We start from the raw sequence: 15,829 nt of genomic DNA, 5'->3' as shown, positions 1-15,829 counted from the left end.
TATTTTCCTAATACTTTTACGTGTGGAAATCTGTGGGGAAATCTCACTGTCCCCACTTAGAAATCTGCAGTACATGAGGAATGGAAATTGAAAAATGGAAATATCCCTGTCTCTCCTCATTAGGATATTGTAATGGGCTCTTAACAGTGCAGCATGGTCTGGACTCTGTGTTTTTCCTTGGAAGGTAGGAGGGCAGTCCTGGAGCTGGCTGTGCCCAGGCTGTGCCCAGGCTGTGCCCTGCAGAGTGGGGAAAGGCAGTATGAAAAACGCCAATCACTTGTTTTTAAAATTGTAAAAGTTAAATAGCAATAAAATGGCTATAAAATAGTTATACAATTAGAGTAATAATAATTTGTACAGTTTGAATTAGGACAATAAGAGACAACAAATACAAAGAGTTACAGACAGTCTGGGTACCTTTTTCTGGGCAGCGAAAGCCCGAAAAAGGACCCACGTTAACAGAGGATTAACCCTTAAAAGCAACAGCCTGTTGCATATTCATACACCTCATACATGGTGCATAAATTCCATTCAAACACAGGATTCTGTCTGGGCAGTGTCAGCTTCTTCCTCTGAATCTTAACAGTGCCTTTGAGGCGGGAAAAAGTTCATTTCTCCTGATAATGGAGCAATAAATTCTCTTTCTCTGACAGATTCAGGTGTCCTGTGGCTGCTCTCTCATTGCAAGTCCTTTCTTTAAAAAAAGTATCCTACACAGCATCGTTTCTATTTTAACACTTTTTATAACCCAAAACTATATTTACCACGGTACTTAAGAGAATTAATACAGCATCACTTCCTAACACAACACACATAGCATTCATTTTAATATTTGCGAAAAGCCAATCATAAAACACACGCATTTTTCACAGGCAGGGAGGGATGCTCGGGGAGCGGGGACGGAGCAATCCCTCATCCCTAATTCCTCATCCCACGGGCTCCGTACCACATCCCCTGCCGGGGAGGGCTCTGTCTGAGCCTTGAGTGCAGGATGCCGGGGGGTTTGTCCTCCCTGGGCTCCGTCTGTCCCCTGAGTGCAGGATGCCGGGCGGTTTGTCCTCCCTGCAGCTCCCCAGCCCTGCGGGGGCAGCAGCTTGTGGGCAGCGGCTGCGGGAGCCCCCGGAGCGGGGCTGTGGGAGGAGGGTGGGTCCTGCGGGGCCGGAAAGGGCTCTGCTGCTGATGCTCGGAGCCTCTCGAAGCCGCAGCATCCTCGCACAGCATCCTGCCCTCGCAGCGCACGGATGCAGCCGCAGCGGGGCAGAGCCGCGGGGCTCGGCTGCCGCGGCGGGGACGAGCTGCCCCCCGTGCAGCAGAACCTCCGTTATTACCCGCACATCTTCTGGGTGGATGGATGTGCCGAGACAGCGGCTCCCTGTGCCCCCGCTGTCCCCTCGGCTCCCTTCCCACCGCCCGTGCCCGACCGGAGCAGAAAACCGCGGAATGAAGGAAGGGAACGCGGGGAAAGGAGCAGCGCCGGCTTCCTCGTGATGTTCCTGCTGATCCTGGTGGCCTTCACCGGAGTGGGGCTGAGCATATTTAAGATTTTTCACCTGGAGAAGGAGGTGGATGAACTCAGGGAGGTGAGGTTTGCCTGGCTGGGCGCAGGGAAAGGGGGAAAGGAACGCTTGGAATGGGCTGGGATGCTCCCGGGGGGCACCAAGGTGGCATTTCAGTGGCTGCTGGCACAGAGGAACAGGGTGCTTGTTCCCCTGTCAGGATATCTGTGCTCCTTCCAGCTCTCTCTCTGTGTATTTCCCAGCACTTTGCAGCTCCCCATGGAGATAATCCCTGATTTAAGCACTGCCAAAGGTTGCTCACAACTCTAAACCAATGTTCCTCTTCTCTCTTGCCAGTCTGCCAGCGCTGAGCTCATCCCTCCTGCAACCTCTCAGAAACTCACAGGTGAGTCCGCGGCTGCAGGAGGAACCCAGCAACATTGAAACTTTCCACAAGAACCTGCCGGTTTTCCTAGATTTCATTTAGATGGTTTTGATTTACCCCCCCAAAAAAGTTTCAATTTGGGTGGAACAATTTAAAAACTGTGGTTTGAAATCCCAAACTGTTGCTTTTCTTTTGCCTTCCATGTTAATCTTATAAGTGAGGATATCCTTTTCAAAAATGGCCAAGTCAGAAAGAAATTTTCACTCCTCTAGATGGTTTTTTTCTAGCTCTGAAAAGTTTAAATTTGTTCCCCCTTGAGAATTTTATTAATTAGAAAATTTATTTTCAAATTTGTTCTGATATTGAATTAAAAAAAATAACAAAATTATTGGGAAAGGGAAGTCCTGGTTCTTATCAACTCCTCTAGCAATAAATTTTGCCCTTTAGGGGAAGGGGAGCTCATTTGAACTGGATGCTCAGTGCTCTGATCACAGCTTCTTTAGCAGAGGCTGAACATAAATAATAAACATTAATTTCTTGAGGGGGCTGGATAAAGAAATAGAAACAGGGGAATAGTGTAAAGGAGGAGGGGGAGCAGAGAGGAAAATTTAATAGGCTTGAGAAAAGAAAAGAAAAGGATGATTCTGAAATTAGAGATGATGAAGTAGATGTTGGGGAAAATGAAGGGATGGAGTGGATGGGCTCCAAACACCGGGTCACTGGAATGGCCCCTTCTTCCCAGAGAAAACTGAGGGCAGGCAGAGCTTCCCCAGCTGTGCTGTCCCACCCTGAGGGCAGCTCCAGCTCCTGCCTGGACAGGGGCATGGTGTCTCAGGTGTCCCCTGCCCTCTGGGCTGGCACCTCCATGGAGCTCATGGCCAATGTTCCCTCTCTTTGTGCAGGGCACAGGAAGGAGGTCAGGAGGGCAGCCCATGTCACAGGTACGTGCTGGGGGCAGGGCTGGCACCTGGGGTGGGGGCAGAGGGTGCCATGGAACCTGGGATGGGGCCAGATGGCACCTGAGAGGGGGGCAGAGGGTGCCATGGCAGCTGGGGTGGGGTCAGGGGATGCCATGGCTGGAGTTCTGAGGAGCCCATCCCACGCAGGCTCTGCTGCTCTCCTCAGGTGACACATCTGCTCTGACAGTGGAAATCTGCTCCACAGACAAAACGTCCCCCTCACTTGTGCCTCTCAGTGAGGCTGGGTTTGGCTTGGTTTTTGTGGTGTGCAGGGCACGAGTGGCACTGGGGCTGGCACTGCTGAGGGGTGAGGCCCAGGAGGACTTTGCACACTGCAGACAAAGCTTGGAGAATATTGGAATTAAATCCCAATATAGCTGGATGGGACGTGCCTGGACTGGTCTGGCCTTGCTGCTTGACCAAAGGCGGCAGCTGTGGTGGTTTCACCTCAGAGACACCTTTGGCTGGCTGGGTGTGTGGTGATTTCACCTCAGAGACACCTTTGGCTGGCTGGGTGTGTGGGGTTTCACCTCAGAGACACCTTTGGCTGGATGGATGTGTGGTGATTTCACCTCAGAGACACCTTTGGCTGGATGGATGTGTGGGGTTTTACCTCAGAGACACCTTTGGCTGGCTGGGTGTGTGGTGATTTCCCCTCAGAGACACCTTTATCTGGCTGGATGTGTGGGGTTTCACCTCACGGACACCTTTAGCTGGCTGGATGTTGCAGCTGGCACATGGGACAAGTGCAGGCATGCAGGAGCTCAGGTTTAGCTCTGGTGGAATAGCTTTAAGCCGATGGTGAAGGAAAGGAGTTGGTTCTGATGGAGGGTTTGGATCCAGATCTTTATTCTAGCCCACAGGCCTCTGAATCCAGCACCAGCTCTAACAGAACTTCTTGAAATGTGTCTTTTAACCCCAGGGAGAGGGGCAGGGAAGGGGTAGGGAGCCATCAACCAGGAAAGGGTGGGGAAGTCTCAGAGGAAAAATGACATCTGGACGGTCCCTCAAGGGGTGTAAGGCATCTTTTGAACTCTGCCAATCTCTCGAGGCCCTTCTGGAATGCCAAGATTGAAGGACAGCACTCAGCAGGGACAAGGGGAGGGGAAGGGAGAGGTTGTTGGCACACCTGTGGAAGGAACTGGGATAGCTGAGACAGGCTATTCCATCACACTGCAACAGGAGAACCCTGCCTTGTGCTGTGGGGCGTGACCCGACCAAGCCCACCCAACCAAACCCACTTCCCAACCTTTTCTTTGGCCTTGTTTCATCTTCCAGGCAACCCAGCACAGCAGGGGCTGCCGCTGGAGTGGGAGCCCAGCTCTGGCCATGCCTACACCAGCGGGGTGCAGTACGAGGCGCGGGGGCTGCGGGTCAGCGAGCCGGGGCTGTACTTCGTGTACTCGCGGGTGCTGTTCCGGGGCACGACCTGCGACAGCCCGCTGCTGCTGGCACACGTGGTGTACAAGAGGAACCCGGCCTCCCCGGGCAGTCTGGTGCTCATGGAGGACAAGGCCGCCAACTTCTGCTCGGGCCAGAGGATGTGGGCCCGCAGCAGCTACCTGGGCGCTCTCTTCAGGCTCAGGAGGATGGACAGCCTGCACGTCAACGTCTCCAAAATCGCCCTGGTCAACTTTGAGGAGTCCAAGACTTTCTTTGGTTTGTTTAAGCTTTGAAGTGGAGTGTGGCTGGCAGGCCCTTCACACACACACACACACACACACACACCCCCACATGGATGTGTGAGGGCTGGGAGCGGCCTGGGCACCACCACACCCACCAGAAACCATGTTTGGGCTTCAGCACGAGGGGATCCAAGCAATGGGAAAGCACCAGGGCTGTGCTGCATCAGCCTGAACAGAATTGCACGTGTTCTCCTTGCAAAAACCCAACAAACTCAGGATGTGGCGTGCTGCAGACCCTGCTGGAACTCACTACCTGTTGCCTGAGAAGATGGTGGGACCTGCCGCTCCCTGTGTGGCACAGACTGCTGGGGACAACTGGGGGTGTTCAGGAGGTGCCTGGGTGATGCCATGACACCACAGTGGTGTGGGATGAGCAGTGTGAATGACTGCTCCTCCTGAGACATGGCTGGCACTGCCCAGCACTGGCACTGCCCAGCACTGGCACTGCTGTCCCTCCTGCCAGCTGGGCTGGGACAGGGGCTCTGCTCATCCTCTGTAAGCTATGGACCGTTCCCAGCCCAGGAAATGCTCCTCAACCTCTTTATTTAACTCATCCCAAGTGCCTTGCAAGGAAGGTGCCAGGAGCAGCAGTGCCCTGGGGGGTGTCCTAGACGTGGCAGTGTGAGCAACCATGGTGTGGGGGTGCTGGGGTGCCCATGGGCTCTGCAGGGCACTGGGAGCAGCACCTCAAGCTCTCTCCTGCCCCTTCAGCACATGAGGGCTCCCCATGGGGCTGCTCTGCCACCCCAGTCCTGGTGACACTGGCACTGTCAGTGCATGGCTTTGCCGTGGGATGTTCCTACCTGAGAAAAACACAGATGGTAAATATATATTTTTCTAGTGAGTGGTGCTGTCCTCTCCTCATTTGGTGCTGGGCTATGGCAAGGCCTCTGTGATCAGGGCTCAGGGCCCCATTCCTTCTCCAGCATGGCAGAAACCTGGGAGCCTCTTCCTGTGGTGTTTGTGGGGTCCCCAGGATGAGGTGAGAGATGAGAATCTGACTCCATGTTCTCAGGAGGCTTAGTTATTTTATGATATGATATAATATGATATGATATGATATTATAGAATGCTATACTAGAACTATACTGAAGAAAGAGAGGGATACAGACAGAAGGTTTAACAAGAATATGACAATGAAAGCTCTGACTGACTCCTCAGAGCCCAACATAGCTGTTGGTGATTGGTCATTAATTAAAAACAGTTCACATGTTGGATAATCTCCAGAGCAGCAAACACAGGAGAAGCAAACAGATAATTATTGTTTTCATTTTTCTCTGAGGCTTCTCGACTTCCCAGGAGAAGAAATCCTGGCAAAGGGATTTTCCAGAAAATATTACAGTGCCATCATCCCTCTTTGCTGCCTGCTTGGCACTGCACAGGGCCCTCTCAATGAGGTTTTGGAGCTCAGGAAACATCAGGATCTGGGGCCTGGGGAGGTGTGGGGTGGGCAGCACAGAGCAGGCAGCCCCAGCCCAACAGGAAGGGGCTGATCTCAATGCACAGTTTGGAGCTGGGCACTGGTGGCTGAGCAGAATTGCTGCTGTCTGTCCCCAAAGGCTCCACCTGAGTGAGCTCTGGCCCCAGAAGCACTTTCACAGAGTGGTCAGAAGGGCAAAGAAACAAAGTGGTGTAAATTAACCCCAAACCCCATTTGCTCACCCTGGTGTCAGCTCCACGGGGTTCTGACCCTGGGGCTGTCACTGTCACTGTCACAGGCAGGACACAGAGGTTGCCCTGGTCCCTCTGCAGCTCTGCTGCTGCTCTCAGTGCCTGGGGCTCCTCAGCAGCCCCAGCATTTGTTTCCTTTGCCCTGTGCTGCTCTCAGCTCGCTGTGGTTTGTGTTATCTGCTTCAGGGAAGTTTATTTCTTTGAAACCTCTCAGTGGTCTGGCTACTGCTGTGGCCAGTGGGAGGGAAAAACTGCAGCCCTGCTGACATTGCTGATGTTTCCACTGCATTTCTCAGGGTGGAAAGTATCTCAAAAGGACGAAGTTCAGGGGTCTTCTGGCTTGACTTTCTCTCTGCACGTATCAGAGGGTGAAACTGCACAGCACAGGGATGGAGCTGCTGCATCCAGAGCTTTCCAGGAAAGGCTGGGAATTGCTGTCCTCCTCTGCTTGCTCTTTGGGCTGTGCTGCTCTCCTGGTGATGGGACATCCCCGTGGGGAGTGGGAAGCTCTTGGGTTGGCTGTTGATATTTGCTGCCCTGAGATGTGCAGGATGTCTCTGCTTCAGCCCAAGCAACTGAAGAACGAGTCTGGGCTCTTCACTGTTCGGTCTTGAGGTTGTTTATTAATTCTTATCTATAAAATTTTCTTTCTGCCCAGCCGAGATCTGCTCAGCAGGGCAGCCACAGGCACTCTGACGGCCCCCAAGGCAGTCTTGTCTTTTTATACTACAAACTGCATATAACATATTTACACTTAATTCCCAATACCTATCACCCATGTTAGACAGTGAGCTTCTACTCTAAACCAATCCCAAAGTGCCAACATCACAGCAGAAAATGGAGAACAAGAACAAGAAAGAAGGACAAGACACGCTCAGATTCCTCCATCTTGTCCCCATAACCCCCATACCAAAAACCCTAAAATCTACATTTTCACCCTGTGATCATTTTGTTATTACACTATTCAAACCTGTGTGACTTTCAGGTCCTCATACAAAGCTGGCAACTTGCTCCAAGGGTCAAAATCACATCCCCAGGTGCTCTGGGCAGCATGCCAGGGTCCCTAAGCCCCCCGACAAGGTTCTCAGCAACTCTGGACATTCAAAGGGATGTGCTGAGCTCCCACAGGAAGCTCTTTGTGCAGCTGCAGCCAAACCAGCTGAGCACACCAGGGGCTTCCCTTGTTACTGGGAGCAGCCTGGAGAGAGGCAGGGCATCTGGGGACGACAGGGAACCTGCCCTGAGGCTCCTCTGCCTGCTGGCACGGGGCTGGAAGGGCTGGGAGGATCCCAAAGGGCTCTCTGGGTCACCCCACAGTGCCCATGCAGGCTGTGGCTGCAGCCAGCTCCGGGGCAGGATGAGGGCGTGATGGTGTTCACAGGGGCTCTTGGATGAGGGAAGAGATGAGGATCTGACTCCATGTTTCACAAGGCTGATTTATTATTTTATGATATATATTAAATTAAAACTATACTAAAAGAATAGAAGAAATGGTTTCATCAGAAGGCTAGCTAAGAATAGAATAGCAAAGAATTAATAACAAAAGCTTGTGTGTCAGACAGAGAGTCTGAGCCAGCTGACTGTGATTGGCCATTAATTAGAAACAACCACATGAGACCAATCACAGATGCACCTGTTGCATTCCACAGCAGCAGATAATCAATGTTTACATTTTGTTCCTGAGGCCTGTCAGCTTCTCAGGAGGAAAAATCCTAAGGAAAGGATTTTTCATAAAAGATGTCTGTGACAACGAGGGGAGCCCTTGGGAGGGGACGAGATCTGTCCTTACCTGGAGTGCCAAGGGCACCCCAGAGCTGCCACTATCAGATCCAGGGGCACAGGGGGGTGGTCAGTGCTGTTACGAACAGTTCTGGGCCTCCTGAGGAGGGCAGAGCTGCTGCAGGGCCAGGCTGGGGCTCCCAGGTTTGCTCCTGGCCAGGGGCACAGCACCCAGTGGGATGTGGGACTGGCTCTGCTCTGTGATCCCTCCCTCAAACATCCCTGCATGGCCAGAGCAAAGCCATGCTGAGCTCCTGGGCTCTGCCTGCAGCCTGGGAGTGAGCTCAGGGCAGGATTGGACCTTCTCAATTCACAGGCTGCTTGTGCCACACCGACTTTGATAAAGTCAACCCCCAATCTAGCAAATTAGCTGCTCATTGAAAGACATTTTTGCTGATTGTTACCATTCAATACTCAATGAGTGTTTAATGCTGACATTGGGCTCTCTCAAGCTGAGGGAGTTGGGGTTATTCAGCCTGGAGAATTTTCCAGAGAGGCCTCAGAGCCCCTTCCAGTGCCAGAGAGCTGGGAAGGGACTCCTGACAAGAGCATGGAGTGACAGGAAAAGGGGAAGGGCTTTAAACTGAAAGGGAGCAGGTTTAGATGGGGCATTGGGAAGAAATTCCTCCCTCTGAGGGTGGTGAGGCCCTGGCAGTGCCCAGAGAAGCTGTGGGTGCCCCATCCCTGGAAGTGCCCTGGTGTGATGGGACTTTGAACAAGCAGGAGGAGTCCCTGCCATAAACTGGGGGTGTTGGAGCCAACTTTAGTCCAAACCACTCTGTGATTTTAATAGCTCTTGGGCTTTACTTAAAATTTTTAAAATAGAAATAAATTATTGAAATTTAATTGGAACTTTCCAAGCATTCTGTTCTCTCCCCAGCAAGGGAAGGGTGTGTGCATGAGAAAGGCAATCCCAGGTGCACCAGCAGGGTGAGCATTGGGATGTTTGGGATGTTTGGGTTCTCTTTGCCCTGCTTGCAGTGCTCTGAGCTGACATCCCCTCCCCTGATGGAGCAGCCTGGCTCGGGTGTGGAGGTGCCTCAGGGGTTCCAGCACCAGATGTTTACACAGATTTACAGGCTCCAGAGACCCCTCTCTGCAGAGAAATAGGCTGTAAATAGGCTCCATCCCCCTCTGGAGAGAAATAGGCTGACAGGAGGTGAGGAGCCCAGAACATCTCCTGATCAGAGTTCTCTGGTCTGCTCCCTCTGCCTGGCATACTGAGAGCTCCCGTGGGCAGCTGTTTGGGTGGAACAATTTAAAAACTGTGGTTTGAAATCCCAAACTGTTGCTTTTCTTTTGCATTCCATGCTAATGTCATAAAGTGAGGATATCCTTTTCAAAAGTGGCCAAGTCAGAAAGAAATTTTCACTCCTCTTGACAGTTTTTCCTAGCTCTGAAAAGTTTAAATTTGTTCCCCCTTGAGAATTTTATTAATTAGAAAACTTATTTTAAAATTTGTTCTGATGCTGAATAAAAAAAAAAAAAAAAAACAAACAAAATTATTGGGAAAGGGTTCTCATCAACTCCTCTAGCAATAAATTTTGCCCTTTAGGGGAAGGGGAGCTCATTTGAACTGGATGCTCAGTGCTCTGATCACAGCTTCTTTAGCAGAGGCTGAACATAAATAATAAACCTGAATTTCTTGAGGGAGCTGGATAAAGAAATAGAAACAGGGGAATAGTGTAAAGGAGGAGGGGGAGCAGAGAGGAAAATTTGGCTGCCCAAACTGGGACTCTGCAAATATTTATGGCAAATATTTATGGCAAATATTTATTGTTTGCTCAGCACAGGGAGCTGCTTGGCAGGGATTTGGCCTCTCTTGGGTCTGATGTGCATTAGATGCTGTATCCCATTTATCTGAGACCAGGTCCCGTTGCCTTGCAAACCTTGTGTAGGCTTGGGATGGGTTGTAACCAAGGGGTTACATCACAGATTTATTTTTTAATCTCTTTTTACCTCCTTTTTTTCCCCCTGAAGCCAGCCCTGGGCTCTCTGAGTTTCTGTCACAATGTCCTGTGTGGGGTCACTTCCAGCGCCAGGAGCTGCACAGACTTTGGCACATTTTTACCAGGTTGGGAAGGAGTTTGTCTGGTGGTTAGAGACAGGGGAACGGAAAGAGGGGCACATTCAGATATTGCTTTCATTCTCCCAGTGCTCTGACACATTTATTACATCATGGTTACAGAAGTGGAATTTTAGGCATGACTAAGTGGCTGAGGTTCAGCACAGCAGAGAGGAGGAGATGAGTAAAGACAGAGTAATTCTGCTGCTAGGTGAGACACGTTGCATGTGAATTTCTGGTTGATTATAATGACTGGGAAAAAAAAAAGGAAACGAGGAAGAAGAAAACTTGACAGCTTGCTGCTGATTGATCTCTGGGGGTGATGAGAAGAGCCTGGTGCTCTCTTCCTGCACATGGCCTGTCCCAGCAGCTGGGGAACAGCACAAAGGCTTTCTGCTCTGGGAACTCCCAGGTTTGATTGGAAATGAGCTGCTCATTCCTCTGGGCAGCAAAGAGACTCAAAGCTGCAGGTGGAACTCCAAATCACAACATGCTTTCCTCTCCCTCAGCTGCCTCCCCATTCCCCATGGGCTGTGAGAGAATCACCTTCTCTACCCCCTTACAAACCACCACATATATTTTATTTTAACTCTCCCTCTCTCTTCTCCCCACATTCCACAACCAGCTTCCTTCAACAACAGCTGAAAAACTCTCCCTGTCCAGATTTCCTTTGTTGTTGGGGATTCCTCTGGTTCCCCTTGGTCAGGTCATTCCAGGGAGCTGAAAGCTGGTCACCTAATTCCCTGGGGAATTTATTTATATTTATATAATTTATTTATATAATAATAATATGTATAGAATTTATTTATATAATTCACCTTGGGCAGCTGCTGGGCTTTTGGGCCACCTGAATGGCTCCCAGGACTGGGCTGCATGTTCTCCTCAGCTCTGGGCTGGGCACATCCATTTCCCCTGGTGCTTCTCTCTCCTCACTCCTGTGAGGTTTATGTCAACACAGAGGCAAAATATGTCAGAGGAAAAGGCAGCAGAGGGGAGCACCTGTGCCTCCTGATGGGATTCCTGCATGAAGAACAGGTATCTGAGATTTAACTTTCATTACAGTCCTGAAGGAGAAATCCTGTGGTGGTGTTCGCAGGGGTCCCAGGACGAGGGAAGAGATGAGAATCTGACTCCATGTTTCAGAAGGCTGATTTATTATTTTATGATACATATTATATTAAAAGAAAATTATATACTAAAACTATACTAAAAGAAGAAAGGATTTCATCAGAAAGCTAGAAAGGAAAGGAATGGAATGATAATAAAATCTTGTGACTGACCAGAGAGTCTGAGACAGCCAGACTGTGATCGGCCATTAATTAAAAACAACCACATGAGACCAATCAAAGATGCACCTGTTGCATTCCACAGCAGCAGATAATTATTGTGTTTCTTTTCCTCTGAGGCTTCTCAGGAGAAATAGTCCTAGCAAAAGGATTTTTCATAAAATATCATGGCTGCAAAATCCAAACCACAGAAGACCAAGAATGCACAAAGGAGAATGCCATTTTCTCAGGTTGCCTGCTTGATACCAGCAGCGAAGGAGCAGGAGGATTTCAGGAGGAAATCCTGAACCAGGAGGATTCCAGCACATTCAGCAGTTAAATCCCATTGCTGCACTTGGTTTGAACCAGGGTGCCTTGGCTGACTGTTCTGTTTCCTTAAGCAACAGAAATAAATTATCATTTTGTTTGAAATCCCCTCTCACATCCTGTGCAGACCCTGATGCTGTGCTGGGGAGGTGACTCAGGTAAGGCTCAGATGGAAAGAATAGGATGATAATTTCCAATTCCAGTCTGAACCATCATGAGGTCCTGTCTCCTTGAAGGGTTTATTTTGTCACCACATGCATTTTATTCTGCACAGGGGGATGTTAGTGACGGGACAGGCTGAGATCCATCTGCCAGCTGAAGCATCCATATCTCCAGAGCACTCCAAGGCAGAGATTAAACACATTCTGTCACCATCACATTTCCTGAAAAATCCCTTTGCCCAGGATTCTTCTCCTGAGAATCTGAGAAGCCTCAGAGAAAAAGGAAAAACAATATTATCTCATTTGCTTCTCCTGTGTTTTGCTGCTTTGGAATGTGGTTTGGACATTGTTTATCCAACAGGTGGTTGTTTCATTGGTTTCATGTGAATTGTTTGGACTTATTGGCCAATCAGGGGCCAAGCTGTGTCAGATTCTGGAGGAGAGAGTCATGAGTTTTTTCTTTAGTATCTTCTAGCCTTCTATAAGTATCCTTTCTGCATAATATATAATAAACATAATATAATATAATATAATATAATATAATATAATATAATATAATATAATATAATATAATCAGCCCTCTAAGAACATGGAGTCAGATTCATCATTTCCTTCCAAGGACAGGGGTCACAGAAAATCCAACAACGTTCCAGAGCTGTGGGGTTGCAGTGGCACAGGACAAGTGCCAGGGCTGTGCACAGGATCCCTGCAAGGAGCAGAGCAGCACCTGCACAGGTCACTGCTGCCATCAGGGTCTTTGCTGTGGGCTGCTGGTGGCCATGACTGGCACTGGGAGCTTCTGCCTCTGTTGAGTTTTTTGCTTCTTTTTTGCCAGGGTAGGGATTAAATGCATGTAGATGGTATTTCCTGTTGGGACTCAGGTGTTTATTAGTTCTTATCTCTGTTACAGTCTCACAAACCCTGAGCTCTACAGCGCTTCACTCTAACACACTAAAAATGGAACCCCATCTCTCTCTCTCTCTACAAGGCCTTTTAAGGACAAACTGTCCAATTAAGAAATGACACATGGATTATTTTTACTTTTAACCCAATAACCAACCACCCATGGCCTGCAATGGGGACTTTTTTATCCAATTACACAAAACCACCCAAATCCAGGGAGAAGAAGGTGAAGAAGAAGGAGAAGAAGGTGAAGAAGAAGGACCAGCCTCTGCCCTAAAACCTCCATCTTGCTTTACATATATTACTGTATTCTGAAACCTTAAACTCTTAAGTTTTCCACCTGTGATAATTGAACACTTCTACTCAAACTCCACAGCCACAATCCCAGTTCTGTCATTCCATTTTGGAAGCCTTCTCCACAGCCTCAGGTCAATGCAGTGTTCTCTTGGGGGTCAGTGCCTGTCAGCACAGAAAGTCTCAAATTCTCAGCAGCCAGGACTCCAACATGCATCCAAGTGCTGATTCCTCTCTCCTGCAGGACACTCCCTGAAAGTCCTGACCAGCATTTCAGCCAAAATTGTTCCACTCACTGTGATCCTTTATCTCCCTGCAGACAAAAGTCAGCAAAACCCCGGCCGTGGTGTAGAGATAAGGGATCTAGAAGTGGTGTGGAATCAAGAAGCAACTCAATATCAGGTGTGGATCTTGTTCGATTTATTACTGCTTGATAGGTTATTTTATACTATTGTTAGCTGTCTACGCAGCTTTAGCTTACATGTTATTGGTTACAAATATCTGTTCATATTGGTTACAAATATCTGTTCATGCAGTTTTACTGATGCTATGATTGGTGCCAGCCAGTGTTCATGCTCCTGCTTGCTTCTGCAATGGTTCTGCCTTGCGGTTTGCTGACAGTCTGCTAGCGGGCATGGAGGCTTTGTGTGACTGACCAACTTCTCTTTATGGCCTGGCCAAGGGCATTTCAAGGAGTGTCTGCTGCCTTCAGGCCTGGTGATGCACTCCTTGCAGATAACCGTGCCCTTTCTCCATCAGCCAAGCCTGTATGCTCTCTGCATTACAAGTCTCTAGACTCGCTTTACCCTGGTGTTTGAAGGTAGCTGGTCCAGCTACCCACAGAGCAGATGCCACTCACCTGTTACCCTTCTTCCTGTCACAGCTTCCCTCTTGGCCGTCCAACCAAGAATCAGAGGCTTTCTAAAACTGGGCACAATGCTAGGTCCCTGTTCGGGCGCCAGATGTAGAGATAAGGGATCTAGAAGGGATCTGGAATCAAGAAGCGACTCAATATGAGGTGTGCATCTTGTTTGATTTGTTACTGCTTGATAGGTTCTTTTATACTATTGTTAGCTGTCCACGCAGCTTTAGTTTACATTGTATTGGTTATAAATATCTGTTCATGTGGCTCTACTGATGTCATGATTGGTGCCAGCCAGTGTTCATGCTCCTGCTTGCTTCTGCAATGGTTCTGCCTTGCGGGCATGGAGGCTTTGCGTGACTGACCAACTTCTCTTTATGGCCTGGCCAAGGGCATCTCAAGGAGTGTCTGCCGCCCTCAGGCCTGGTGATGCACTCCTTACAGATGTGCTGTGAAAAATGCGTGTATTTTATGATAGGTTTTTCGCAAATATTCTATTTAACATTATATGCGTTGTGTTAGGAAGTAATGCTGTATTAATTCTCTTAAGTACTGTGTTAAATATAGTTTTAGGTTATAAAAATTGTTAAAATAGAAACGATGCTATGTAGGATACTTTTTTTTTTAAAGAAAGGACTCGCAGCGAGATAGCAGCCACAGGACACCTGAATCTTTCAGAGAAAGAGAATTTATTGCTCCATTATCAGGAGAAATGAACTTCTTCCCATCTCAAAGGTGCTATTAGGATTTGGAGGAAGAAGCTGACACTGACCAGACAGAATCCTGTGTTTGAATGGAATCTATGCATCATGGATGAGGTGTATGAATATGCAACAGGCTGTTGTTTTTAAGGGTTGATCCTCTGTTAACGTGGATCCTTTTTTGGGCTTGTGCTGCCCAGTAAAAGGTACCCGGACATCCATAACACTTTTTTTCTATTGTCTCATATTGTCCTAATTGAAATTGTCCAAATATTATTACTCTAATTGTATTGCTATTTTTCTAACCATTTTATTACTATTAAACTTTTAAAATCTTAAAAACAAGTGATTGGCATTTTTCACAGTGCCCTTTCTCCATCAGCCAGGCCTGTGTGCTCTCTGCACTACAAGTCTCTAGACTCTTTTCACTACCCTGGTGCTTGAAGGAAGCGGGAGGATGCACAGAGGGGACAAAGAGAACCTGGGGGCATGGTGGCAGCCACCAAGGCTGCCATGCTCAAGAGTGCTGGTAGGGGCACTGGGGCTGAACGCAGAGCTGCCAGCAGCCATACAACCACTGAACTCTTTGAAAAACCCCCAAACACTAAAAATGGCACTTGGCAGCAGCACTTTGGTCTCAGTTGCCTGCCTGGGAGCTCTGGGATTGCAGGCACTGGGTGTGGGAATGTGGCCCTCTCTTAACAGAGTGACAAAACTGTCTTTTGTCCCCTCAAAAAGGGAAGAAGCTCAGAAGTTTCTCTCCTCCTCCTCAAACTTAATGATAGTTAATTACACAAAAGCCAAAAAGTTCTGCCTGGGCAATTTAGTAGAAAAAGAAGAGAACAGAGAAACTAATGGCTTTTGTGAGGTGTTTTACCAAGAACAAAGACCTCCTGCACCCAGCTCAGTTTTTCTCTGTTTGTTATTTTGCTATTAAACTTTATTGTTTCCAACAGTGCAACGGCAGTGGTGACAAGGAGGAGTTTGTCCTCCCCACCAGCCCACAGCCACTGAGAGAGAGAGAATAATGTTCTAGGAATGATGTGGCTTAGAGAAAATAAATTCATGGTTTCTGCCTTAAACCCTTGTCTCTCCAGGAACACTTAGACAGCAATTGTTCCTTCTTTGTACAGCCTTCTTTGGAAGACTGACCTTTTCTTGTCACCAAACTGCTCTTCTTTGTTTTCTTGCAGCTCTTTTCTAGTGGTTTGTGCCCTCTGTAATTCGGGTACCACTGTTGAACACTTTGCTCTTGCTCTCAGGGTGTGAAAACCTC

General features: G+C 48.6%; 1 protein-coding gene across 1 annotated transcript; it reads left to right on the top strand.

The window, feature by feature from the left end:
* Positions 1–1,241: 1,241 nt before the first annotated feature.
* On the top strand, positions 1,242–4,516 carry FASLG (Fas ligand). Its single transcript, XM_058808977.1, has 4 exons — positions 1,242–1,580; positions 1,854–1,902; positions 2,784–2,822; positions 4,119–4,516. Exons 1-4 carry the CDS (start codon positions 1,242–1,244, stop codon positions 4,514–4,516), a joined length of 825 nt encoding a protein of 274 aa, XP_058664960.1.
* Positions 4,517–15,829: the final 11,313 nt, after the last annotated feature.

The sequence above is a fragment of the Ammospiza caudacuta genome, chromosome 7 (assembly GCF_027887145.1).
Source record: "Ammospiza caudacuta isolate bAmmCau1 chromosome 7, bAmmCau1.pri, whole genome shotgun sequence".
Lineage (NCBI taxonomy): Eukaryota > Metazoa > Chordata > Aves > Passeriformes > Passerellidae > Ammospiza > Ammospiza caudacuta.
This window is presented reverse-complemented; position numbering and strand designations above follow the sequence as displayed.

Excerpts from the sequence above, each read along its gene's own strand:
- FASLG (XM_058808977.1), top strand. The coding sequence starts at position 1,242 with ATGCAGCCGCAGCGGGGCAGAGCCGCGGGGCTCGGCTGCCGCGGCGGG. Across the intron at positions 1,581-1,853 it reads AGGTGGATGAACTCAGGGAG|TCTGCCAGCGCTGAGCTCAT; the intron begins GTGAGGTTTGCC and ends CTCTCTTGCCAG. Across the intron at positions 2,823-4,118 it reads GAGGGCAGCCCATGTCACAG|GCAACCCAGCACAGCAGGGG; the intron begins GTACGTGCTGGG and ends TTCATCTTCCAG.